This window comes from Humulus lupulus, chromosome 3 (genome assembly GCF_963169125.1).
Source record: "Humulus lupulus chromosome 3, drHumLupu1.1, whole genome shotgun sequence".
NCBI classification, from domain to species: Eukaryota; Viridiplantae; Streptophyta; class Magnoliopsida; order Rosales; family Cannabaceae; genus Humulus; species Humulus lupulus.
This window is the reverse complement of record NC_084795.1, coordinates 273,363,811-273,384,836: the sequence shown is the minus strand read 5'-3', so window position 1 is coordinate 273,384,836 and position 21,026 is coordinate 273,363,811. Positions and strand designations below refer to the sequence as shown.

Sequence of the window (21,026 nt, the reverse complement as noted above, 5' to 3'; positions counted from 1 at the left end):
ACTGATTTTTACTCTTTTTAAAAAAAAAAAAAAAAAAAGAAAGTAATAAAGGACTACTGGACATGATGATTGATCTTTAGTTTATATCCTGTTCAAAATTTGTTTGAAATTGAACTTTAGGTTTTGTCGGTAAACGATTTGTTTCGTTGCTAGCATACTGAATACAAAAATGGGTTCTGCTGTTTTTCTCTGCATGCAGATACAGTACTTGCCATATTCAAATGTTAGAATCAGTCTTTTATATCTCGAGACATTGGAATATACTTTAAGCCTCAATCATGTGACATGCATGTTCAATATGTGTCTGTATATACAGAATGCAAATTGAAGCCATGATTGATACGTCAGCCAAATAACATCCAATTATAACAAGCCAAACCAGTTGCAGCATCTTTAGTTACACATTGAAGTTGATACTTCTAACTGGGCTAGGCTACAGCTAATTTTTAGTTTAATAAAAACTACCCCAAATTGACAAAATTGTCACATTGTGGCTAGCTTTTATCACATGGACCTTTCATCATCTTAATATCTCAAATGGAAGGACTACAATCTACAATCACATACGGCTGTCTAGTTAAAAAGCATCAAAGGATTCGTACATTACTATAAAAACTACATCGTACGTGAGTAACTAAGCAAGAAGAAACAGTACTATAGTTTCTCTTCGTCTCATATCTGGAGCAAATCATCAGAATTGCAGACAATCTCTCTTCATGGATACACAATTCTACTACTACGTTTTATTGTTCATCTCCCTTTATTTCATAAGTGTTTTTTTGCTTCATAATAAGAACAGGGGACTCCCACCAAGCCCTGCTTTTTCCTTGCCGATTATAGGTCACCTCCACCTTTTAAAGAAACCCCTCCACCGAACCCTCGCCAAATTATCCCACCAATACGGTCCCGTTTTACACATCCAGTTCGGTTCCCGTCCCGTCGTGCTCATATCTTCCCCTTCAGCCGCAGAGGAATGCTTCACCAAAAACGATGTCGTTTTCTCAAACCGTCCTACTTTGCTGGCCGGAAAACACCTCGGCTATAAATATACTACACTGACCTGGGCCTCTTATGGTCCCCACTGGCGCAACTTGAGGCGCATAGCTTCCATCGAGTTATTGTCGTCGAACAGACTCCACATGTTTAGTGGGGTGCGCTTATCTGAGACAAGGTCGTTGGTTCGCCATCTCTTTCGAAGCTGCCAGGATGGTGAGTTTCGGACCATTGAAATGAAGTCAACATTTTTCGAGCTGACTCTTAACGTTGTTATGAGAATGATTGCCGGAAAGAGATACTACGGAGAGAACGCAGTCGCAGTGGAAGCGAGTCAGTTCAAAGAAATTGTGACCGAGACATTTCGCTTGAGCGGGGCCACTAACATTGGAGACTTCGTTCCGGTTCTGAACTATTTTGGGTTAAGTGGGCTGGATAAAAAGTTGGTGTCGTTACAGAGTAAGAGAGACAAGTTCATGCAGGAGTTGATTGAACAACATAGAAAAAAAAATACAAATTCTTCTTCTGAAGAGAGATGGAAGACCATGAGCGATGTTTTATTATCACTACAAGAAACTGAACCCGAATATTACACTGATGAGATCATAAGAGGCATGATGCTAGTGAGTCTGTTTTCTTCTCTCTTTATGCTGATTTGGATTTTACTCTGTTTCTTTTCGCTCTATTCTTACTAATATCATTATTTTCAGGTAATGCTGTCAGCAGGGACAGATACTTCAGCCGGAACCATGGAATGGGCAATGAGCCTTTTGCTCAACAACCCAGAGGCCCTTCTAAAAGCCCATTCCGAAATCGAGGCTCATATCGGTCAAAACAGGTTGATAGAAGAGTCAGATCTTCTCAAACTTCCTTATCTCCGGGGCGTTATTTATGAGACCCTTCGAGTATGCCCAGCTGATCCACTCTTGGTTCCACACGAGTCCTCGGAGGAGTGCACCGTTGGGGGATTTCGTGTCCCACGTGGCACAATGCTATTGGTGAACATGTGGGCCATACAACATGATCCCAAAATTTGGACCGAGCCTGAAAAGTTTAAGCCGGAGAGATTCCAAGTTGAGGGAGTGGAAGGGTTGAGTTACAAATTTCTGCCGTTTGGGGCGGGAAGGAGGGGCTGTCCGGGCGAGAGCTTGGCGATGCGGGTAGTTGGTTTGGCCCTTGGATCGCTTATTCAGTGCTTTGAGTGGAAGAGAAGTAGTAAGGAGTTGGTGGATATGACTGAAGCGGCTGGGCTCACCATGCCTAAAGCCCAGCCCTTATTGGCAATGTTCAGGCCGCGCCCAACTATGATGGACCTTCTTTCCAAACTTTAGTGGGGATTTTTAAAAAATATGGTTTTTTAGTCGTCAATGTGCAAAAATATGGAAGTTAAACTTTACTTATTTTGTATGGAAAAATTTAACTACAAAAAATTAGAATATGAGAAAAGTTATCCCACATTACAAAATAAAAAATAAACAAACAAATCATCCATTAAGGAGCTGTATTTGTAATCTCGTTGATTGCTTTTTATTTGATTGGATTGTTTGTTGAGAATTATCCCCATTAGTTCCATCACCAAGCTAATTACATTTTTTTTTTTAATTTTTGGTCTTGGATTATTTGGTCAACGATGGCTCCGAAGTAGATTCTGAGGCTTTTTTTTTTTCTTTCTAAAAATAATAATTAGAAGAAATAATTTTTTTTTATGAATTGGAGTTTATATGATTTAATATGGAAATTTGTAGGAATATCGATTAGATGGTTACATATATGCACCAGTATACTAAACACTTAACAATAAGCAACTTTGATTGGCATTAGAAATGTCAAGATTGTTTGTAAAATCTTGCTCTGTCAAATACTATATTAATCTAATTTTCTTCAACTTAAAATCTATTAAATTCCTAATTCTTTTACATAATATAGAACCATTGATTTCATATTTTTCTTATAGCTATTTTACAGATTATAATGATAATCATGAAGTTCATGATGTCCATTTTAAAAAATAAAAAAAAACATAATAATTAACTTGAAATTTGAAAAAATTAATTAAACCTACTAATATGGTTGCATTGATTGACCAAAAATATACAAAAAACAAGAACTATGATTATTTTAGATTCAACTTTGTCTTTGCGATAAAAAGATATTTGATATTGGTCTGAATTCTAATTGTCAAAACATTCAGTAACAACAAAGTAACCAGTTACCTTGAAAAACTGTTATATTTTCCAATTAATTTTTTCAGTGACGTATTTAATTGCAGACTAAAGTAATCAGTTACCTTCAGCAGTTACACCCAGTTAAATACTTAAAAATTTACAAAATATTACAGGTATGGAAAATACTACTTATTTGGTTCAATTTGGAGGCAAGTGGTCGGCGGCGAGGGAGGAGATTGGTTCGTGGTCAGATCTGGTTTTGTTTTCAGTCTTGAGATCTGTGGTAACTGGTTACCTTCACGTTGTTTGTTTGTATATTTTAGGAGGTGACTGGTTACCTTCACATTCTGATGTGTGTGTATATTTTTGGGTTCTATATGGTAACTAGTTACCTAGGTTACTGAATCACACTGTAACTGGTTACCCCTCCTGATACATGTTATTTAACCTCTAAGATTATTTTTTACATAAATGTGAAAAAACACAAACAAGTAACTGGTCACCCCTCTAGATAAATGTTATTTAAGCTAGCTGTAGGATTTTTTTTACATAACTTTGAAAAATTAAATAAGTAACTGGTTACCTTACCCAGGTTTTTAAAAAAAACGTACAACCTAAAAAAAAGGAAAAAAATGTTTACAATAAATAAAAAATAATAATAAACACAATTCATATTACAAAAAAAAAAAATTTGCAAAACAACCATGGAAAAATTTAATATAAAAATAGGTATATAAAATTAATATAAAAAAAATAATCAAATAAGCTAAAAAAAATAATCAAATTACAAACATACCCTTCAAAATTCATAAAACTTGATTAAGAGTGAAAATATGACATAAACAAACTTTTATACAAAAAATATGGGAAACTAAACCCATAAAAGTGAAATTAAAACAAAAAAAGCCATAGATTAACTTTTCTTAAAAAAAAAAAGCCATATTTTTGCACAATCTATTAAAATTCTCATATAATATGTAATTTTCACAACTTTAGTTGTGTTTTAAAAGAGACTGGTCTAGGAAAGTAAAGCACTATTTTCTTTTGGAGATTTTTTTAACAATATACGTAATATTACAATTAATTACACATTTACCATTAAAAAATTTAAATTACAATTATGTCGTGACACATCAGCATAGTAATACTGAATTCAAAACTATTATACCGGAAATTGAAGACAGAAACATTGATCTAATCCTAGAAAAACATTGATACAATTTGCTGCATGATCCCAAATTTCCTTCCGAAATTGGAAAGCTACCAAAATCGTCTCCAAAAATAAAGGCAATCAACAAGAAATTCCTTTAGAACCACAGAACATTCTCAATCAAAACCAAACATTCAAGAAAAAAAAGTTTCTGATTTAATCAAGCTATCAATTCCATTAATTATACCGAGTTCCAGATTATACTTGCACAAAACGTTGCCAGAAATTTGGACACCATATATTTAGGCGATCAAACCCATTTATTCTGGCCAGTAATTTGAACTACAAAAATTCAGATCACAGCAACATCAATCCAATAAACTACAAACCAGATTTTTTTTTTTAAAAAATTAAATTTGTGTAGTAAAGCAGGAATCTAGTGTTATACACTAATTGATGATCAAAGTAATTGACAATACGATCTTATTTCATTCAACTATTGAGAAACCTTATCAACGAATTAGTTTGAAAACTAATTATGAAGTTTAAATCCAAATTCAAATTTTAATGTTTTGATTACTTTACTATTTCCTTAGTTTAAATGGCAGAACTATATAAACAAATCATAAAATGAGACAATTTAGAAAATTTTGGAATACAAAGTGTATCGTTCGGTTGCGTTCGTATAATTAAAACAAAAATCTACTTATATACGAAACCAGTAGGTTTATAAAAAAATTAACTTGATTTTTCTACCTTTATGAAAAATAAGTTTCAAAACAATTCTAAAGTTTATATCCAAATTTAAATTTTACTCTTTGGTTGCTTTCCTATTTAGTTACTTTAAATTGCATAGTCATATAATGAATTCATACAAAGGATACAATTCAGTAAATTTTTTAAGACAAATTGTACTGTAACGTCCCAAAATTACCTAGTAAAACTTAGGGCCTTGATTGGTGGTCAGGATGGCAATATGTTGAGTTATATGTTTATTTGTGTATATTTAATTGTAATTATGTAGATTATGTGATAATATGACTAGTTGTGCATAATTTAAGGATATTAAATATGCATGTGGGCTCGTTTTTTATTCGAAGGGCAATCTTGATAATTTGGCCTGTTGCACGCATAATTGTATATTTATGTGCATAAATATGATATATGTGTGAGAAGTGTTTGTTTGGGTTACTCGACATGAGATGGTCCTAGGGAGCAAGTTAGTGGGAAAGTCACAACAAGACCCAATCCCGGCTCGGGGCATGTCAATGGATATTTTGGGCATTCGACATTTAATTGGGTTATCGGGTAATGGAAATGAATAATTGGAGATATATTTGGAGTTAGGGAGTTTAGGAGGAAATACTGGGGAATTTGACCATTTTGCCCTTGGGGACGTTTTTGGTACCCCGAGCCTCGGGATTAGCTTAAGTCACTTAAGCCTTAGGAAACACAAGACAAAACACAAAAACACTTCTCACTAACCGACTCTTTCTCTCTCCTTCACTCTCTTCCTCTCAAAGCTTTCTTAGGCTAACCTTTGATGAATTAAGGAGAATTTCTAGCTGAAACTTGGAGAATTTCTAGTTGTGAACTTTGAACCGTGCTTAACTCACTAATCGAGTCATTTGGTTATAAACATGCATCTAGGTGTTATTAATAGGCTAAGGTGAAAAACTCGATCAAAAGGAAATGATATATTTTATTTAAAACATAAAACTGTACATGGGCCCATAAAAGTGTTTACAAGTTATTTACAACTCAAAATGGTCATTACAGTGTAAAAATTACAACCCGCCGACCTCAGCGGCAAAAATAGGGTTAACCTCTAGTTCCTCTAAGAAACACCCTGGCCGTGGTGGTCAAGCGGCCGCATATCTACACATCTCCACCTAAGCTCTCCACTCAAGGCTGGGTAAGCTTTTCTTTACCTTTACCTGCACCACATAGCACCCGTGAGTTAAGGCTCAACAAGAAAACTCATTACTGCATGTATACAATATCAAATTATGATTATGATAATCATACTGGGCTTATAGCCCTAAATAGATGGGTGATTATCACTTCAAGATTCTAGTAACCATGCTGGGGCTTGTAGCCCTAATCAGATATTATCGAGATTCTAATAATCATGTTGGGGCATGTAGCCCTAATCAGATGAGTGACTGATGAGTAAGTCACTAACTTAAACTAGATGAGTGACTGATGAGTAAGTTACTAACTTGAATCAGACGAGTGAGTCACTAACTTGGGCTCCGCACCCTTAGCCATGCGACGATGCAGTCGCATGGGCCTTCTGGCCCTGGCTCTAAGTAACTAGCCATTAGACTAGACAAGCGCTTTTGTTTTTCATCGAAGTTAAGGTCGGTCAAGCATTTCATGCTTAAGGTCGATCAAGCATTTCATGCTTATGTCGATTAAATCTAATTTTTTTCGGCTTGCATTAAACACGCTAATACCGTTCTTGACTCATGAGTCAATACCATACGACCAGTGCTCAGTACTACTGCCAAACTTGACTAATGAGTCACGGCTTCACAGTTAGTACTGACACCATTGTCGATTCCTGACTCATAGGTTAGTGCCATTCACAGATAAGCAAGATTTCTAAGCATTTAATATGCAATCAATGTCCACATATATAACACTCAACATGCCTCATTAATAACCATGCATGCCACATATGGGGTGCAGTTTTCTTACCTCTGGTTCGAGCGAGAAGTAATAAAAGAACGACCCTTGAGAACGATCGGTCTGATTCCTTAGCGGTCACCTAGTCATAACCAAATATAACTTCCATCAATGAAAATCAACAATAAAAGGTTCTTGGTCTAAACCTTACTCCCGGGACCTCGAATCGTACCCAAATGGTTAGTAGATTCAATCCCGAGCCTTAGGAATAGAAACCCCGAGCCAAAAACCCTCAAACGTGCTCAAAATAAGACTCAGGAAGAATAGGGTAGCGCTGCCCCCTAGCGCCATAGTGCTACAAGCAGGGATAATTGTGACACCCCACGTCACTATGGCTGCTTTCTGAAATGACAACTGGCCCTACAAACCAACACGAGTATTTCCAACGTGCTTTGTCCTCACTTGCACACTTCTTGGGAAAACTTCCCAGGAGGTCACCCATTATCAGATTGCTCTAGGTCAAGCACGCTTAACTGTGGAGTTCTCAAGTGATGGGCTATCGAAAAGAAGATGCATCTTGTTGATATAGGTAGTACCCATCAATCTATTTAAGCCCTCTTCAACTGTGTAGTTCCATACCTACACAGTCTTAGAATCATCACACTTGACCTTCCCCATTCAGTGTGGGATTGCACATCTTTTTACCCGGTCTTTCCACATACGGATCACAGGATTCTGGTTGTCACAATCACCCCCCCTTACGGGCCCGATGTCCCCGTCGGCCACACTTCCGGTTGGGTCAAGGCTCTGATACCATTTGTGACGCCCCACGTCACTATGACTGTTTTATGGAATGACAATTGGCCCTACAAATCAACACGAGTCTTTCCAGCGTGCTTTGTGGTGTAGGTAAAGGTAAAGAGAAGCTCAACCATCCATGAGTCGGAGGGCTATAGCAGTGACATGTACATATGCGGTCCGCTCGACCACCACGACTGAGATGTTCAAGGGAATTAGGGATGAACTCAACTTTTGCCGCTTAGGACGGCTTATTTTGTAACTTGAGTGTTGTAATCAACTTTTAAACTGTTGTTTTCGGGATCCCGTGTAAGGAACATGCTTTTAATTTAATGAAATTATTTATGAGTTAACCAAAAGTTTTCACACCTAAACCTTTAGTGGCTTAGTCACACGTTTAGTCCAAATGACTTGTTTAGCAAGTCCAACACTGGTTTTAAACACATTTGGTAACAGTCCCTAATTAGCAGGACGTTACAATAATTGTCCCTGGGTAGTGTTGTAGCACCTTCCTTTGAGCGATGTAGCGCTACAACTAGAGTTTTTCCTCCTTCGACTTCTTCATTTCCAACATTCAAAACATGCTTCCAAACCTCATTCAAACTACCAAATGAACCCAAATATCCACTCTACAAGTCCTAAGCATTATAACCCAATCAATCATAACCAAAAACTCCCATCAATTCTCACTATCCAATTCAAAATCCCAACTGAAAACCAAAAGGAAAACAGAGCATAAACCTAAATTTCTATGGCTAGCAACTTACCTCAAGCTCAGTATGGAACCCTCTTCAATGGTGGAACACAACCCTAGACCCTCAAGGTTTAATTCCCTAGCTTGATTCCTCAAATGGAGCTCAAAAATTCAAAGAGAAAAGGAGAAGAAAGGAACTATGCTCTATTTTTGCAAGTTTCTATAGCCATCTATGGTTGATATCTATCCTTAGGTCAAAAGACCAAAATACCCTCAAGCTTAAATAAAACCCTTAACAACCACCAAGGGCAAAACCATCATTTCTCCCCTATCTCGTTAATTATAATTAACGCTCTCCAATACCCATTATTTCCAATATTCTCAAATGTTAATAAATCATATCCCATTATCCTTTAATTCCCGATAATGTTCTAATCACCAAATTACCCCGAGACTCACCCCGAGCCCCGAAATCAACCCCGTTATGACCAAACCGCTAACCTACATTAAAAGATCGTCTCATGCTGAGAAACTCGAAAAAATCCACATTATAATGTGGCCTCATCAATAATTCACCAACATGCATGAAAATACATAATTATGCCCTCAATGAGCCAAATTACCAAAATGCCCTTATCAAGAAATGTGGACACACATGCATGCATTTATCATCACATAATAATATAATTCACATAAACATGAACATAATCATTTAATGACATAATAAATCAAGTATGGCCCTCCCGGCCTACTAATCCGACAATTAAACCTCATTAGGGATTTTGGGCATTACAATAATAGGCATGCATAGCAGTAATAACCCTACTCATGCATGCAAGCAGGTACAAATAAATGTTTGTGGAGTCCTGCGCTCTGAGTAGATGACTAATAAGTCTCTCGCTCTGAGGTAGATGACTAATAAGTCTCTCGCTCTGAGGTAGATAACTAATAAATCTCTCTGTATAGATGACTAATAAGTCTTTCCCTATGTAGATGACTGATAAGTCTATCTCTGTATAGATGACTGATAAGTCTATCTCTGTGTGGATTATGACTGATAAGTCTGTCTCTGTGTATGACTGATAAGTCTATCTCTAAAGTAGATGACTAATTAGTCTCTCTGTATAGATGACTAATAAGTTTCTCCCTATGTAGATGACGGATAAGTCTATCTCTGTGTAGATGACTAATAAGTCTATCTCTGTATAGATGACTGATAAGTCTATCTCTGTGTAGATGACTGATAAGTCTATCTCTGAGGTCCCATACCCTCCTAGCCATGTGACGTGTAGGTCACCTTAGCCTTTTGGCTCTGGCTCTAAATAACTAGACAAGCGCTTTTGTTTTTCATCGAACTTAAGGTCGGTCAAGCATTTCATGCTTCTGTTGATAATGCTTATGTCGATTAGATCTAATCTTTTCGGCTTGCGTTAAACACGCTAATACCTTCTTGACTCATAAGCCAATACCATACGACCAGTGCTCAATACTACTGTTGATGTTGACTAATAAGTCACAGCTTCACAATCAATACTGACACCAATGCCGATCCCTGACTAATAAGTCAATACTTCCTCAATGAGGTAATGCAAATATTATTATATTTTAATATAATGTTTGATTGATTAAATAAGTGTTACAAAAAGTGATTATTTAATCTAGTGGGGGAATGTTATATTATTTCATATAATATAATGTTAGATTAAATAATGTGACAAAATGTGATTTGTCACACCTTGTAACATATTATTGAGAGTCACAAAAATTAGACATATGTGTGTGCCCAAATGTGACATATTTTGGAGTTACAAAATCAGTTACAAATTTGTAACTCCCAAATATTACCCAATAATGTGTATATTATATGTTACACATTTGATATTGGATTTCATAAAGTCATTATGAAATATGGATGTTGGAGATATGATTCTAACCCCAATAATTTGTTTTGGGAGTTACAAAATCATTTGGGAGGGTTTGGAACCGTTTGGAAAAACAGCACATTTTCAAGTGCTGAAAATGGGCTGTGGCCGCGGCCACTGAATGATGGTGGCCGCGGCCACTGAATGATGGTGGCCGCGGCCTGGGGGATAGAGAGCAGTGGCCGCGGCCACTGATGTCCCTGGCCATGGCCATAGGTGCATTTCAGGCCAATTTTTTAGTTTTTTCCAAATGTGTTGAATGGTTCCAAAAACTCAAATAACTCCCAAATCTCAATTTTAATTCCATATTAATCTAATTAAACATTGGTAACAGCCATGGGGGTTGGTGGAATTTGAAATCCAAAGGGTATCTCAAACTCTATAAATAAGAGCATAATGCTCACTTATATGACACACCATTTTTCATCCACAAAGCACTTGGCTGAAAAATACACCAAAATGCTTGATAATTCCAGAGAGCTATTTCTTAGAGAGATCCCTTAGTGCTTAGAGAATAGGGGAAATAAGCTTTTGGACAAAGGTCTTGAACCTTGTTCAAGTTGGTGATCCCCACTATTCTACACTTTGGTTGTGTGAGAGTTTGTTTGTGTTTTCATTCTTTTGATCTTGTTGATCTTATTTACTTGTATTATTATTGTTTTGAGTTTGTAATCTTCTTCTTCTACATCTTTCTAGTTACTTGTATTTGAGCAATTGAGTTGTAATATTTATTTAATCAATTACCTTGTCTATTGTATTTTTTGCATAGAGTTGTATATTGATTTTTTCCATATTTCTATTGAGCAATAATATATATTCTCTAACAAATAGACATATATCATATGTCAAATATACAGATATAAGGTATTCAACATGCATCACGTATTGGGTACAGTTTTTGTAACGCCCTGGATAGCCAAGACCATTACACTGTGTGTTTATAAAGTGTCAGACTTGCTAATCAAGTCATTTAAATAAAATCGTGTTGATAAAACTATAAAGGAACTAGGGTTAAAAGCGTTTTGGTCTCAAAAGCCACATTTTCATTAAAAAGTATCAACCGTTACATGGGATCCCAAAAATATCAAGTTTATAGACCGTTTACAAAAGACTCAAGGTTTATTTACAACAACTGGCCATACTAAGGCAAAACAAGCTGTTAGGTGATCCCTGTCCTGGTCCACTCCTCAACCGTGGCGGTCGAACCGCTGGCTATGTACATTCCACCTCGGAGCTCTCCACCTCAGGCTTGGTCCAGCTTGCCCTTGCCTTTACCTGCACCACGTAGCACCCGTGACCCAAGGCCCAGCAAGAAAACACAACAACAACAGAGCATGAACATTTAATAGACAAGTCAATAACTCACATTGCATCACATAAACTCAGATATATCATCAGCCAATATAATCAAGTATTCCACATACTAGGCATTTCAGTTCATAACATTCACAATTCACAAACGATAACCAGGGCTAGCGCCCTTAGGCTGCTCCCTCTGTTATCCCATTGTTCCTGGCTCCCAGTGGCCAATCCGCGCCCTGTGCGCTAAAATCATGTACGGTACTCTTAGACCGCTTTTACATGTCCCATGGCGTAATACCAACATTGACATGATATAACTTTCGGGAGCACTTAGTCCCATCACAATCTTACAACCGGGTGCAGTTTTCTTACCTTTCAATTTACTAGTTTCTGATGCCACGAAGCCGCGAGCACGGTCCTCTACCCCGAGCCTCTCCAAAGTCCCAATCACAACACAAATGAAACATCCTTTGTCACTAATCAATCCAAAGCTACCTCCCTGGAACCAATCCCACACTCTCGGAACCCCCAAATCCCTAAAACAATGCACCGAAGACATCCCCCGAACCCCCCCGGAGCAAAGGCTCAAAATTGCAAATTCTAACATCCTGAAATTGGCCTAGCGCCGCAGCGCTGCCCTATAGGGCCGCGGCACCCAGCAAGTTTGAGCTGCGGCGCCCAGCAAGTCAGAGAACTTGCTCTGCCCAGAAACAGCCTCGCGCCGCGGCACGCTAGAACAGCGCCGCGACGCTCCTTCGCAAGCCCAGAAATCTGGGTTTTTCCCCTGCGTTTTTCCCGAACCCAAATCACTCCAAATCATCCCAACCTTATACTTAAGCCCCAAAATCAACTCAAAACCCCAAATAGACCATACCCCAACCTATAACCATCATAATCTAACTCAATTACACAATTATTCTCTGAATTCACACTTAAGTTTCAGACTCTAACACTTAAGCTAAAACTTGAGAAAAGTACAAACCAGACCTCTAAATCCTTAAACCATAACAGCTACGAGTTTGCAAACATATTTAATACCCTTACCTCAATCAGAAATTCGACTTGAGCTTCCTCCAATCCAAGCTTTAAGCTGAATTCCACCTTAACAAACCAGCTGAATTCCATCAAGACAAGCCATGGCTATCTCTCAATTCTTTCAAAAACCAAATTCAGAACTTAACAAAACAGGGACCAAATCCTTACCTCAGTATAAACCTTGATATATGCTTGATTCCACACCCTTAAGCCCTTTACTAGCCTCAAAGAACTCAGTTCAACTCCTCTTCCACTATGCCTTCTAGGTTTGATTCTCCCTTTCCTTCTTGATCTTTATAACCTTCCAAGTCTTAACTTCAGTTATACTTAGCATAAAAGAATCGTATATATCATTTTCCCTCAGCCAAAGACATCTATACCACTGCCAAAAGACCATTTTAGCCCTCCTCAAATATCCTTTTCTAACTAAACCTCAAGGGTACACTTGTCTTTTACTTACTTTACAGTTCTACCACTTTTCCAACAAAACTGGTTACTCTCTATGGTTACTAACAGTTACACAAGTTACCAAATCACCAGTTACCATTATCTAGCTTTCTAGGACCGTCTCGGCACGTGCGTCATATTGATACCACCACACCCACGCGGTACAAATCACATAGCATAATTATCACATAACATAATACACATAGTCATATAACATGCTTTAAATCATAACCATGCATCTAAATCATTAAAATCACACATAATCTCCATTACGCCCTCCAGGCACACTAATCAAGGCCCTTAAGCCTTATTAGTGAATTTGGGTCGTTACAGTTTTCTTACCTCTGGTTCGAGTGTGAAATAATAAAAGAACAACCTTTGAGAACGATCAATCTTTTGGTCCCTTAGCAGTCACCTAGTCATAACTAAATATGGAATTCCATCAATAAAATCAAGGGTTATAATCTAAAACCTCGCTCCTGGGACCTCGAATCGTACTAAAACTGTTAGTAGATTCGATCCCGAGCCTTAAGAATTGAACCCCCAAGCTTAAGCCCTTGAAAACTCCTCCCTGGCATAAAAGGAAGGGGCAATTTGCAACTTGGCCTGGCAAGTCAGAGAGCACACTCAGCCTGGGCACTAGGGCGGGTCGCGACTTACCTGGCCAAGTCGCGACTTGACCCCACAAACAGAGCCCCCTTGCCATTTTCTCCATTAAAACCAGCCAAGAACCTCAATCAAACCTCCATTAAACCAACCCAAAATCAAAACCAATCATTACCACAACTTATCCATTAGTTTAACCACAAAACCTAAGCTTTATACTATTTAAAACCCCATCAAATTCCCACATATTCAGTCCAAAATATTAACTAAAAACCAGCTGGAAAAACAGAGCATAAACCACAAAATTTGAATTGAAACCTTACCTTAAACTCATAATTAAACCATATTCAATGGCTGAACAGTAACCTAGAACCTCAAGCTTTGATCTCCTAGCTTGAATCCTCAAATTGAGCTTCAAAATTTCAAAGGGAAGGAGAAAAGAAGATGATCGGGAGGAAGAGGAAGGAATAACACTATGTTTTGTCCTCTTTCTTCTATAGCCATCCTACTTAAACATATCTTAAGGTCAAATGACCAAAATTCCCCCAAGCCCAATTTATTTCCTTAACAGCCCCAAGGGCAAAATCGTCATTTCCCGTCTAATCCCGTTAATTATAATTAACGTCCTCCAATTCCCGTTATTCTCAATATCCTCAAATAATTAATAAATCATATCTCATTACCCTTTTAATTCTCGGTAATGTACTAATCATTAAATTACCCCGAGACTCACCCCGAGCCCGATAAATAACCCGTTCTGACCAAACTGCTAACTTGCATTCAAAGATCGTCTCATGTCGAATAGCTCGAACAAATCCACATTATAATGTGGCCTCATTCATAATTCACCAACATGCATGAAAATATACAAATAAGCCCTCAACGGGCCAAATTACCAAAATGCCCTTATAATGAAAAGTGAACCCATATGCATGCATTTATCATCATATAATAATATAACTCACATAATCATGCATATAATCATTTAATGGCATAATAAATCAATTGTGGCCCTCCCGGCCTTCTAATCAAGGTCCTAAGCCCTATTAGGAAATTTGGGTCAATACACTCTGTCTCAAGCAACTTATATAGATAAGAAGCTTAAATGATTTAGTTTACAAAAATCCAAGAAATGATTTTTGCCTTCCCGGTAAGGAGTGTAACGCCCTACTTCCTTAGAGTCGTTACTAAGTGAGTTTAAAAACGTGCATTTAACTCGCTAATCGAGGTTTTAGGTCAAATAGTGTAATTAAGCCATAAACAGAGGAAAAACTTTAGAAATAATTCCATTTCATTGAAAATCATAAAAGTTTAACACCTGGGATCCCAAAATACAGTTTAGAAACATTTACAACATATTAATTAAACCAAGTTGACGAAACGACAAAATCTAAGTTCATTTACAAACATCTCCCAAAATCCACTGGTTGTGGCAACCAGGCTGGCCAAACATGTACACGCTGCTTCACACCTGCTACACTCATGGTTGGTTGGCTTTCTCCTTACCCTTACCTGCACCATAGAGCATCTGTGAGCCGAAGCCCAGCAAGAAAACCCACAAACAGATAACATATGCAAAACATACATCAAGCATATAAACAGGCCATCAATAGACTAAACACATACGGCCAAGCCGTCCCAGGCACTTTACCAGGCCCTGGGTTCGCGGTCTACACCGTGAGGATATCCCAGGTATCCTTTAGGGACTCGCCCTGGCAACTCGCACTCCACGTGCTCAACGCTGCTCCCGGCCCCTTGCCGTACTCGGCCTTGCACTCAACGTGCCTAACGCCGTTTCAGGCCATTTGCCGTTCCCAGCCCCTGCCGACCTCGGCCTACACCGTTCCCGGCTCTCGCCGATCATTCACATAATTGCATTCATAGCATAATAAACAAGTACAGAATACTAGCAAATCCAATCAGAGGGCTACGCCCTGCAATTCAAACACATTGGGCTCAGCCTTGCATACAAGCTCTATGGGAACAAGGGTTTTCTTACCTGAGTCCCGAGCTTCCTGAGCACCGATGTCCCGAGCCCAGTCCTCTAACTTGAGCCTCGCCGAAACCCTAGTCACAATACATTAACAATATCCATCCATCAAGTTCTAATCCACTAAATAACTTTAAGTCATAACCCTAACCTCCGAGACCTTGAATTATATCAATCTGGGTGATAAAATCCATCCTGAGCCTTAACCATTGAGTTCCTAAGCTTAAACACCCTTAAAAACACAAACTAGCACTAAGAGCCGCGGCCCTACCCTCAAGCGCCGCGGCTAGCCTCGAAACAGAAGCTAGCACTTCCCTGCAACACACACGGGTCGCGACGCGCACACCAAGCGCCGCAGCGCACATGAAACTTCTCGGCCTCCAATGGCCCCGCGCGCACACGGGCCGCGACTTGCCCATCCTAGGGTCGCGGCCCTCACCTCCAAACCCAGAAATCTTCATCATCTTTCTACATTTTCCTCAAGCCAATTCACCCAAAACTTAGCTAACAATCCAAGATAATCAACACAATCATTCTAGCTCAATATCAACATCAAAAACCCATTAAAACATGCTCCAAAACTCAACTTAAATACCCAAAAACAGATCAAATTCTACCCACATGCATAACCTAAAAACACAACTGAAATCCAAGCATAATCCCCATAGATAAAGCTTACCTTTGCTGTGTTATGCTTCTGAACTGGTTCCTCAAATGCCCAGCCCTTAGCTCCTTAACTCTAACAGCCCAAAGTCCTCAATTATTGACTAGTTCCACCAAAGTTCTCCTTTGATATGCCTTAGAGAAGAGAAGGTGAGAGAGGGAGAGTAATGAGAAGCTATCCTCAGCTGGGAAGGAAAGTATATGTCGGTTTCTCCAAGTTTCTAAATGATTCTTCCTTTTTTTGTTTTATTTAACTTAAGTCTATAGGGTTACCTCAAGGCTCGGGGTACCAAATCGCCCCTGAGGGCAAAATGGTAATTTTCCCCAGTATTCCCTCCTAGACATTCTATCCTCAAATATATCTCCAAATATTTATTTTCATAACCCGATAACCCCATAACACATCTAATACCCAAATTACCCCTCGACTCACCCCGAGTCGAAATCTCAACCCTGTTGTGACTTTCTGGCTAACTGCTCCCCAGGACTGTCTCAGATCGTGCTGCACAGACACATCACATATATACAACATTTATCACATTTATACCCCTAATATCCAGACGAGGCCCACATGCACATTTAACTCAATTAAACATGCATCATCATCATATATTCACATAAGTCCACATATTAACATATTAAATCGTTTATTGCCCTCCAGGCATAATAATCAAGGCCCTAAGCCCTATTAGCAAATTCGGGCCGTTACAAGGAGGATGTATTATCTAAATAATAAATGTTCATTTATTCTTTTACTAGAAAAGAGGACATGAGACAGTAATCCTACAACTCAATGATAGACTGTTTAATGTATCGAATGTTATATTTTCGAATTGACATTTGCTAAATGGTGGGAATAGTCAGCATTTGTCAATCCATTATGGATTGAGTCATTGAATAATTATAAGGACTTATTTTTTAGTATCTTAAATATAATAGAGATTATATGTATGTGCATTTAGGCAGAGACCTAAAATCTCAAAGGATGAACTGATTTTAAACTAGATATTCAATCTTCAAAGATTGATATCAGAATCAACTTTCATAATTGTAGAGCAGACACATTAATCTGGAAATGTACTAGACATTTCAGACTTGTATTTTTCACTACAAAAGCTTAAATATAACAGCTACGAGTAGTTAAATAGGCTATTTGATTTAGTTGAGTTCTTTGTCATTCTGGAAAGGGTTTTAGACTAGAATTAACAACTAGTATATCATTGCAAAAACAACGAAGATACAACTATTATAGAAAAACTAGAAATCATGATAGGGTAAAGCACATGAAATGAAGTGTCCTTTAATACAAGATAACTTTACATAATTGATGTAATAATCTTGAAGATAACTTCCAAACAGTTTCTTACAAAACTGTTACAAAGACTTTGTTAGACAAATTCAGTCAAGAGAATATGATTGACATATTGTAAGAGAGGCCTCAATATGCTTTAGGGCAAGTGGGAGATTGTTGTGAATAGTTTCCTTAAAGTAGTTGTGGTTGACAAATGTTTTAAATGAAATAAATAATTGAATTGAATTATTATATATATAGACTATGCCCGGTATTATATGATAATATTAAGTGAATATCAGAAAATTCCAAAGTTTATCTATATGGTCTTAATCTCATATTGGTATGAGAGGATCGAGATTAAGATAATAAACTTAAAATAGTTCGCAGTAAAATCAAGTTAAGAAATATTTAGATTAATTATTGCTAGTGCGGTCCACTAGTATTGTGAATACACGTGACCTAGATCCGAGTTACTAGTGTAGTAGGACACTTTAGTGGAGGTACTTTACATGCTGAGAGTATGTAGAACTGGACCAGATGTGATTTGTTAATACTTGTTTAAACATTGTTTCATAGTATTAATCAAACACATCAAACGATGATCATACACACGATGATCTTAATCTTGAGGTTGCTATGAACTCCTATATATGTCATCTGATCCTTTGATTCATGCGTTAAGGTTTGTTAAAATGATCTGGGTAAGAACAATTATTTTGGGGACTCAATGATGTATATGGTTGGGAACGTAGTTTAATATATATGAAATCTATACCTTTTTATAGATTGAATAATGATTCCCTATTGGGTTGGATTTTGGAACTTAAAAGGTTATGAGCGCTCACATCGCAAACTTGTGCACAACCTTCACTAGTAAAGTCAATGGTACTCTAGGAACAAGATATAGCTAAAAGGGTAAAACAATAATTTTATTCCCTTTTAATTATGAACCATTAATAGAGGATTAACGTTGTATGTAATGATTAGTCACTTGTTAAAAGGTACAGACCCCCTGTTAGTGACTTGGTAATTAGATACTCGTTTAAAGGCACAGACCCCCTGTTAGTGACTTGTTGATCAGTCACTCGTTCATTATTTGAACTTATTTGCCTGCTTGAATAGGGCTGTAATTGCTAGGCATGTGCCTTATGATTCGATAACATGTTATTACTATTCATTAGCATATTGAGTTTTCTTGCTGGGCTTCGGCTCACGGGTGCTATGTGGTGCAGGTAAAGGCAAAAGAAAATGGACCATCCTTGAGTTGGAAAGCTTAGGTGGCGATGTGTACATATGCGGCTGCTCATCTGCCACGGTCGAGGGTTGAAAGAGGAACTAGGGTTAAACCCTGTTTCGCCGCATAGATCGGCTAGTTGTAAATATTTTCTTGTAATAGACCTTTAAATTATATTTTTGGGATCCCAATGTATATAGTAAACGTTTTAGTGAAACGTTATATCTTAACCAAAATTTTTAATCCCTAAACCGCTAATCATACTTAGTTACACGATTTTGGCCAAATGACTCGATTAGCGAGTTTAGCACTGTTTATAAGGCACACCGTAACGGTCCCCGGAGTTTAGGGCGTTACACACTTCCTAGCTACATAGCTAAATAACATCCCACAAATTCGTGCATGATGTTTACTAAGAACTCATTAACAGATCTCTCAACATGAAGAATATTGTACATATGCTAATAAAACACAAAATATAACTTGTTTTCCATAAAAACTAATGTGATGACGTGCCATGGATTATCGACACATGACAACCAAAAAATGACGTCAACAGTGAAGACTCTAGTCAACCCTTGACCAGGTTACAATGATGATTAGAGTTTGCCACACAACTGCTGATCAAAACGTAATTAAGAGCTTCATTCAAGGCAAGGTTGGTCAGCTCAATGTTTCATTAAGAACTCGTAAAACGAGCAGCTCAGGCAAATATTTATTAGATATTTACTATTTCAAATGTAACATGTATTATTTACATATTATTTTATTATTAATTGGCAAACAAATCATGTAAGGCCCATGACCCATCTTGTAAAATCTCTAAGCCTATAAATAAAGGGCTTAGTGCATCATTATTTTCTCAGCTTATTTTTGCGTACTTTTATATACAAAACATTGTACTCTCTCAGGCTTACGAAACTCAGTTAACTCTGGTTCATCTGATCGTGGGTTTGAGACTTTTTACATTAATAAAAGTGTCAAAGTGGACGTAGGTCCTTACCAACACTTGGGGCCAAACCATTATAAATCCCTGTGTCATTTGCTATTTTAGTTCAGCTCTTTATTTCATATCGTCTATTTGACTCAGTGTCGTTGACCAAATTTGTGGTCAACATAACTCAACATTCGAAATAGTTCATTGCATAATGCAAAAATTGATTTAGGATTGAGAGTGTAGCGTCTCGAAATTTTACTTAGTGAGAAAGTAGTAGCTTGCGCTGTAGTATTTTAGTTTTCGTGGATATTGGTCAAGGCCAGGATTTAGTTAGAAACTCATAGAGATAGTTATGGATTTTATAAGTTTAGCCTATAGTTTAGAAATATTAATTTTAACATAAAGTTTGATTAATATAGCTGGTCTTAGAAATATTATTTATTATAACCTAAGGTTTAGATAGAATAATTAAGAATGTGACATTTGTCACATGCATGTTTATTAAGGATTCAAGCATTTTAGATTAATAAATTAATAAATGATAGATCTAGAAGCTCCGGAACCTTCCAACAGCTGTTAGGATCACATTTTACCTAGTAAAAGTTGTTTAAACAAACTTCAAGTGTGCTGAAAGTGTGCAAAAACATGTTTAAAATATCAACGTATGCCGATATATCGCAGCTATAGGGGTCGACATATCGCCTAAGGTTAATACGGAAAACACGTTGACTTCGCACGAACGAAACCACGAAGGCTCAGAATATAGGTGTTATTTTATTTTATAATATAATGTAATATTATATTATTTTATAATATAATGTTTTAGATTAAATAAATGTGACATAGAGTGTCACATATTGCAACATATAATAGAGAGTTACATTATTTGGATATATGTGAAATATCCAAACATGTAACATATTTGGTGTTACAAATTCATCACAAATTTGTAACTCCTAAATATCACTCATTATTGTGTAGATTTGTTGTTACACAATATTGAGATGAATTTCTTAAAGCCATATGAGAAATGGCTGTTAGAGAAGTGATTTTAACTCCCATAATTTGTATGGAAGTTACAAAATCAAGTGGGAATGAATTTGGAACGTTTTGGCAAATTTGGAAAATTGGTTGCTGAAAAAACGACTTAAGCCGCTGCCTATGT

The 21,026-nt window shown here is 37.3% G+C and overlaps 1 protein-coding gene across 1 annotated transcript; it reads left to right on the top strand.

The window, feature by feature from the left end:
• The first annotated feature begins 642 nt into the window (after positions 1 to 642).
• On the top strand, positions 643 to 2,813 carry LOC133824290 (cytochrome P450 81Q32-like). Its single transcript, XM_062257169.1, has 2 exons — positions 643 to 1,616; positions 1,704 to 2,813. Exons 1-2 carry the CDS (start codon positions 717 to 719, stop codon positions 2,322 to 2,324), a joined length of 1,521 nt encoding a protein of 506 aa, XP_062113153.1. The 5' UTR covers positions 643 to 716; the 3' UTR covers positions 2,325 to 2,813.
• Positions 2,814 to 21,026: the final 18,213 nt, after the last annotated feature.

What these genes read in the sequence shown, in the direction of transcription:
- LOC133824290 (XM_062257169.1), top strand. Translation starts at nt 717, where the DNA reads ATGGATACACAATTCTACTACTACGTTTTATTGTTCATCTCCCTTTAT. An exon ending in TCATAAGAGGCATGATGCTA is followed by an intron (nt 1,617 to 1,703) that starts GTGAGTCTGTTT and finishes CATTATTTTCAG; the next exon opens with GTAATGCTGTCAGCAGGGAC.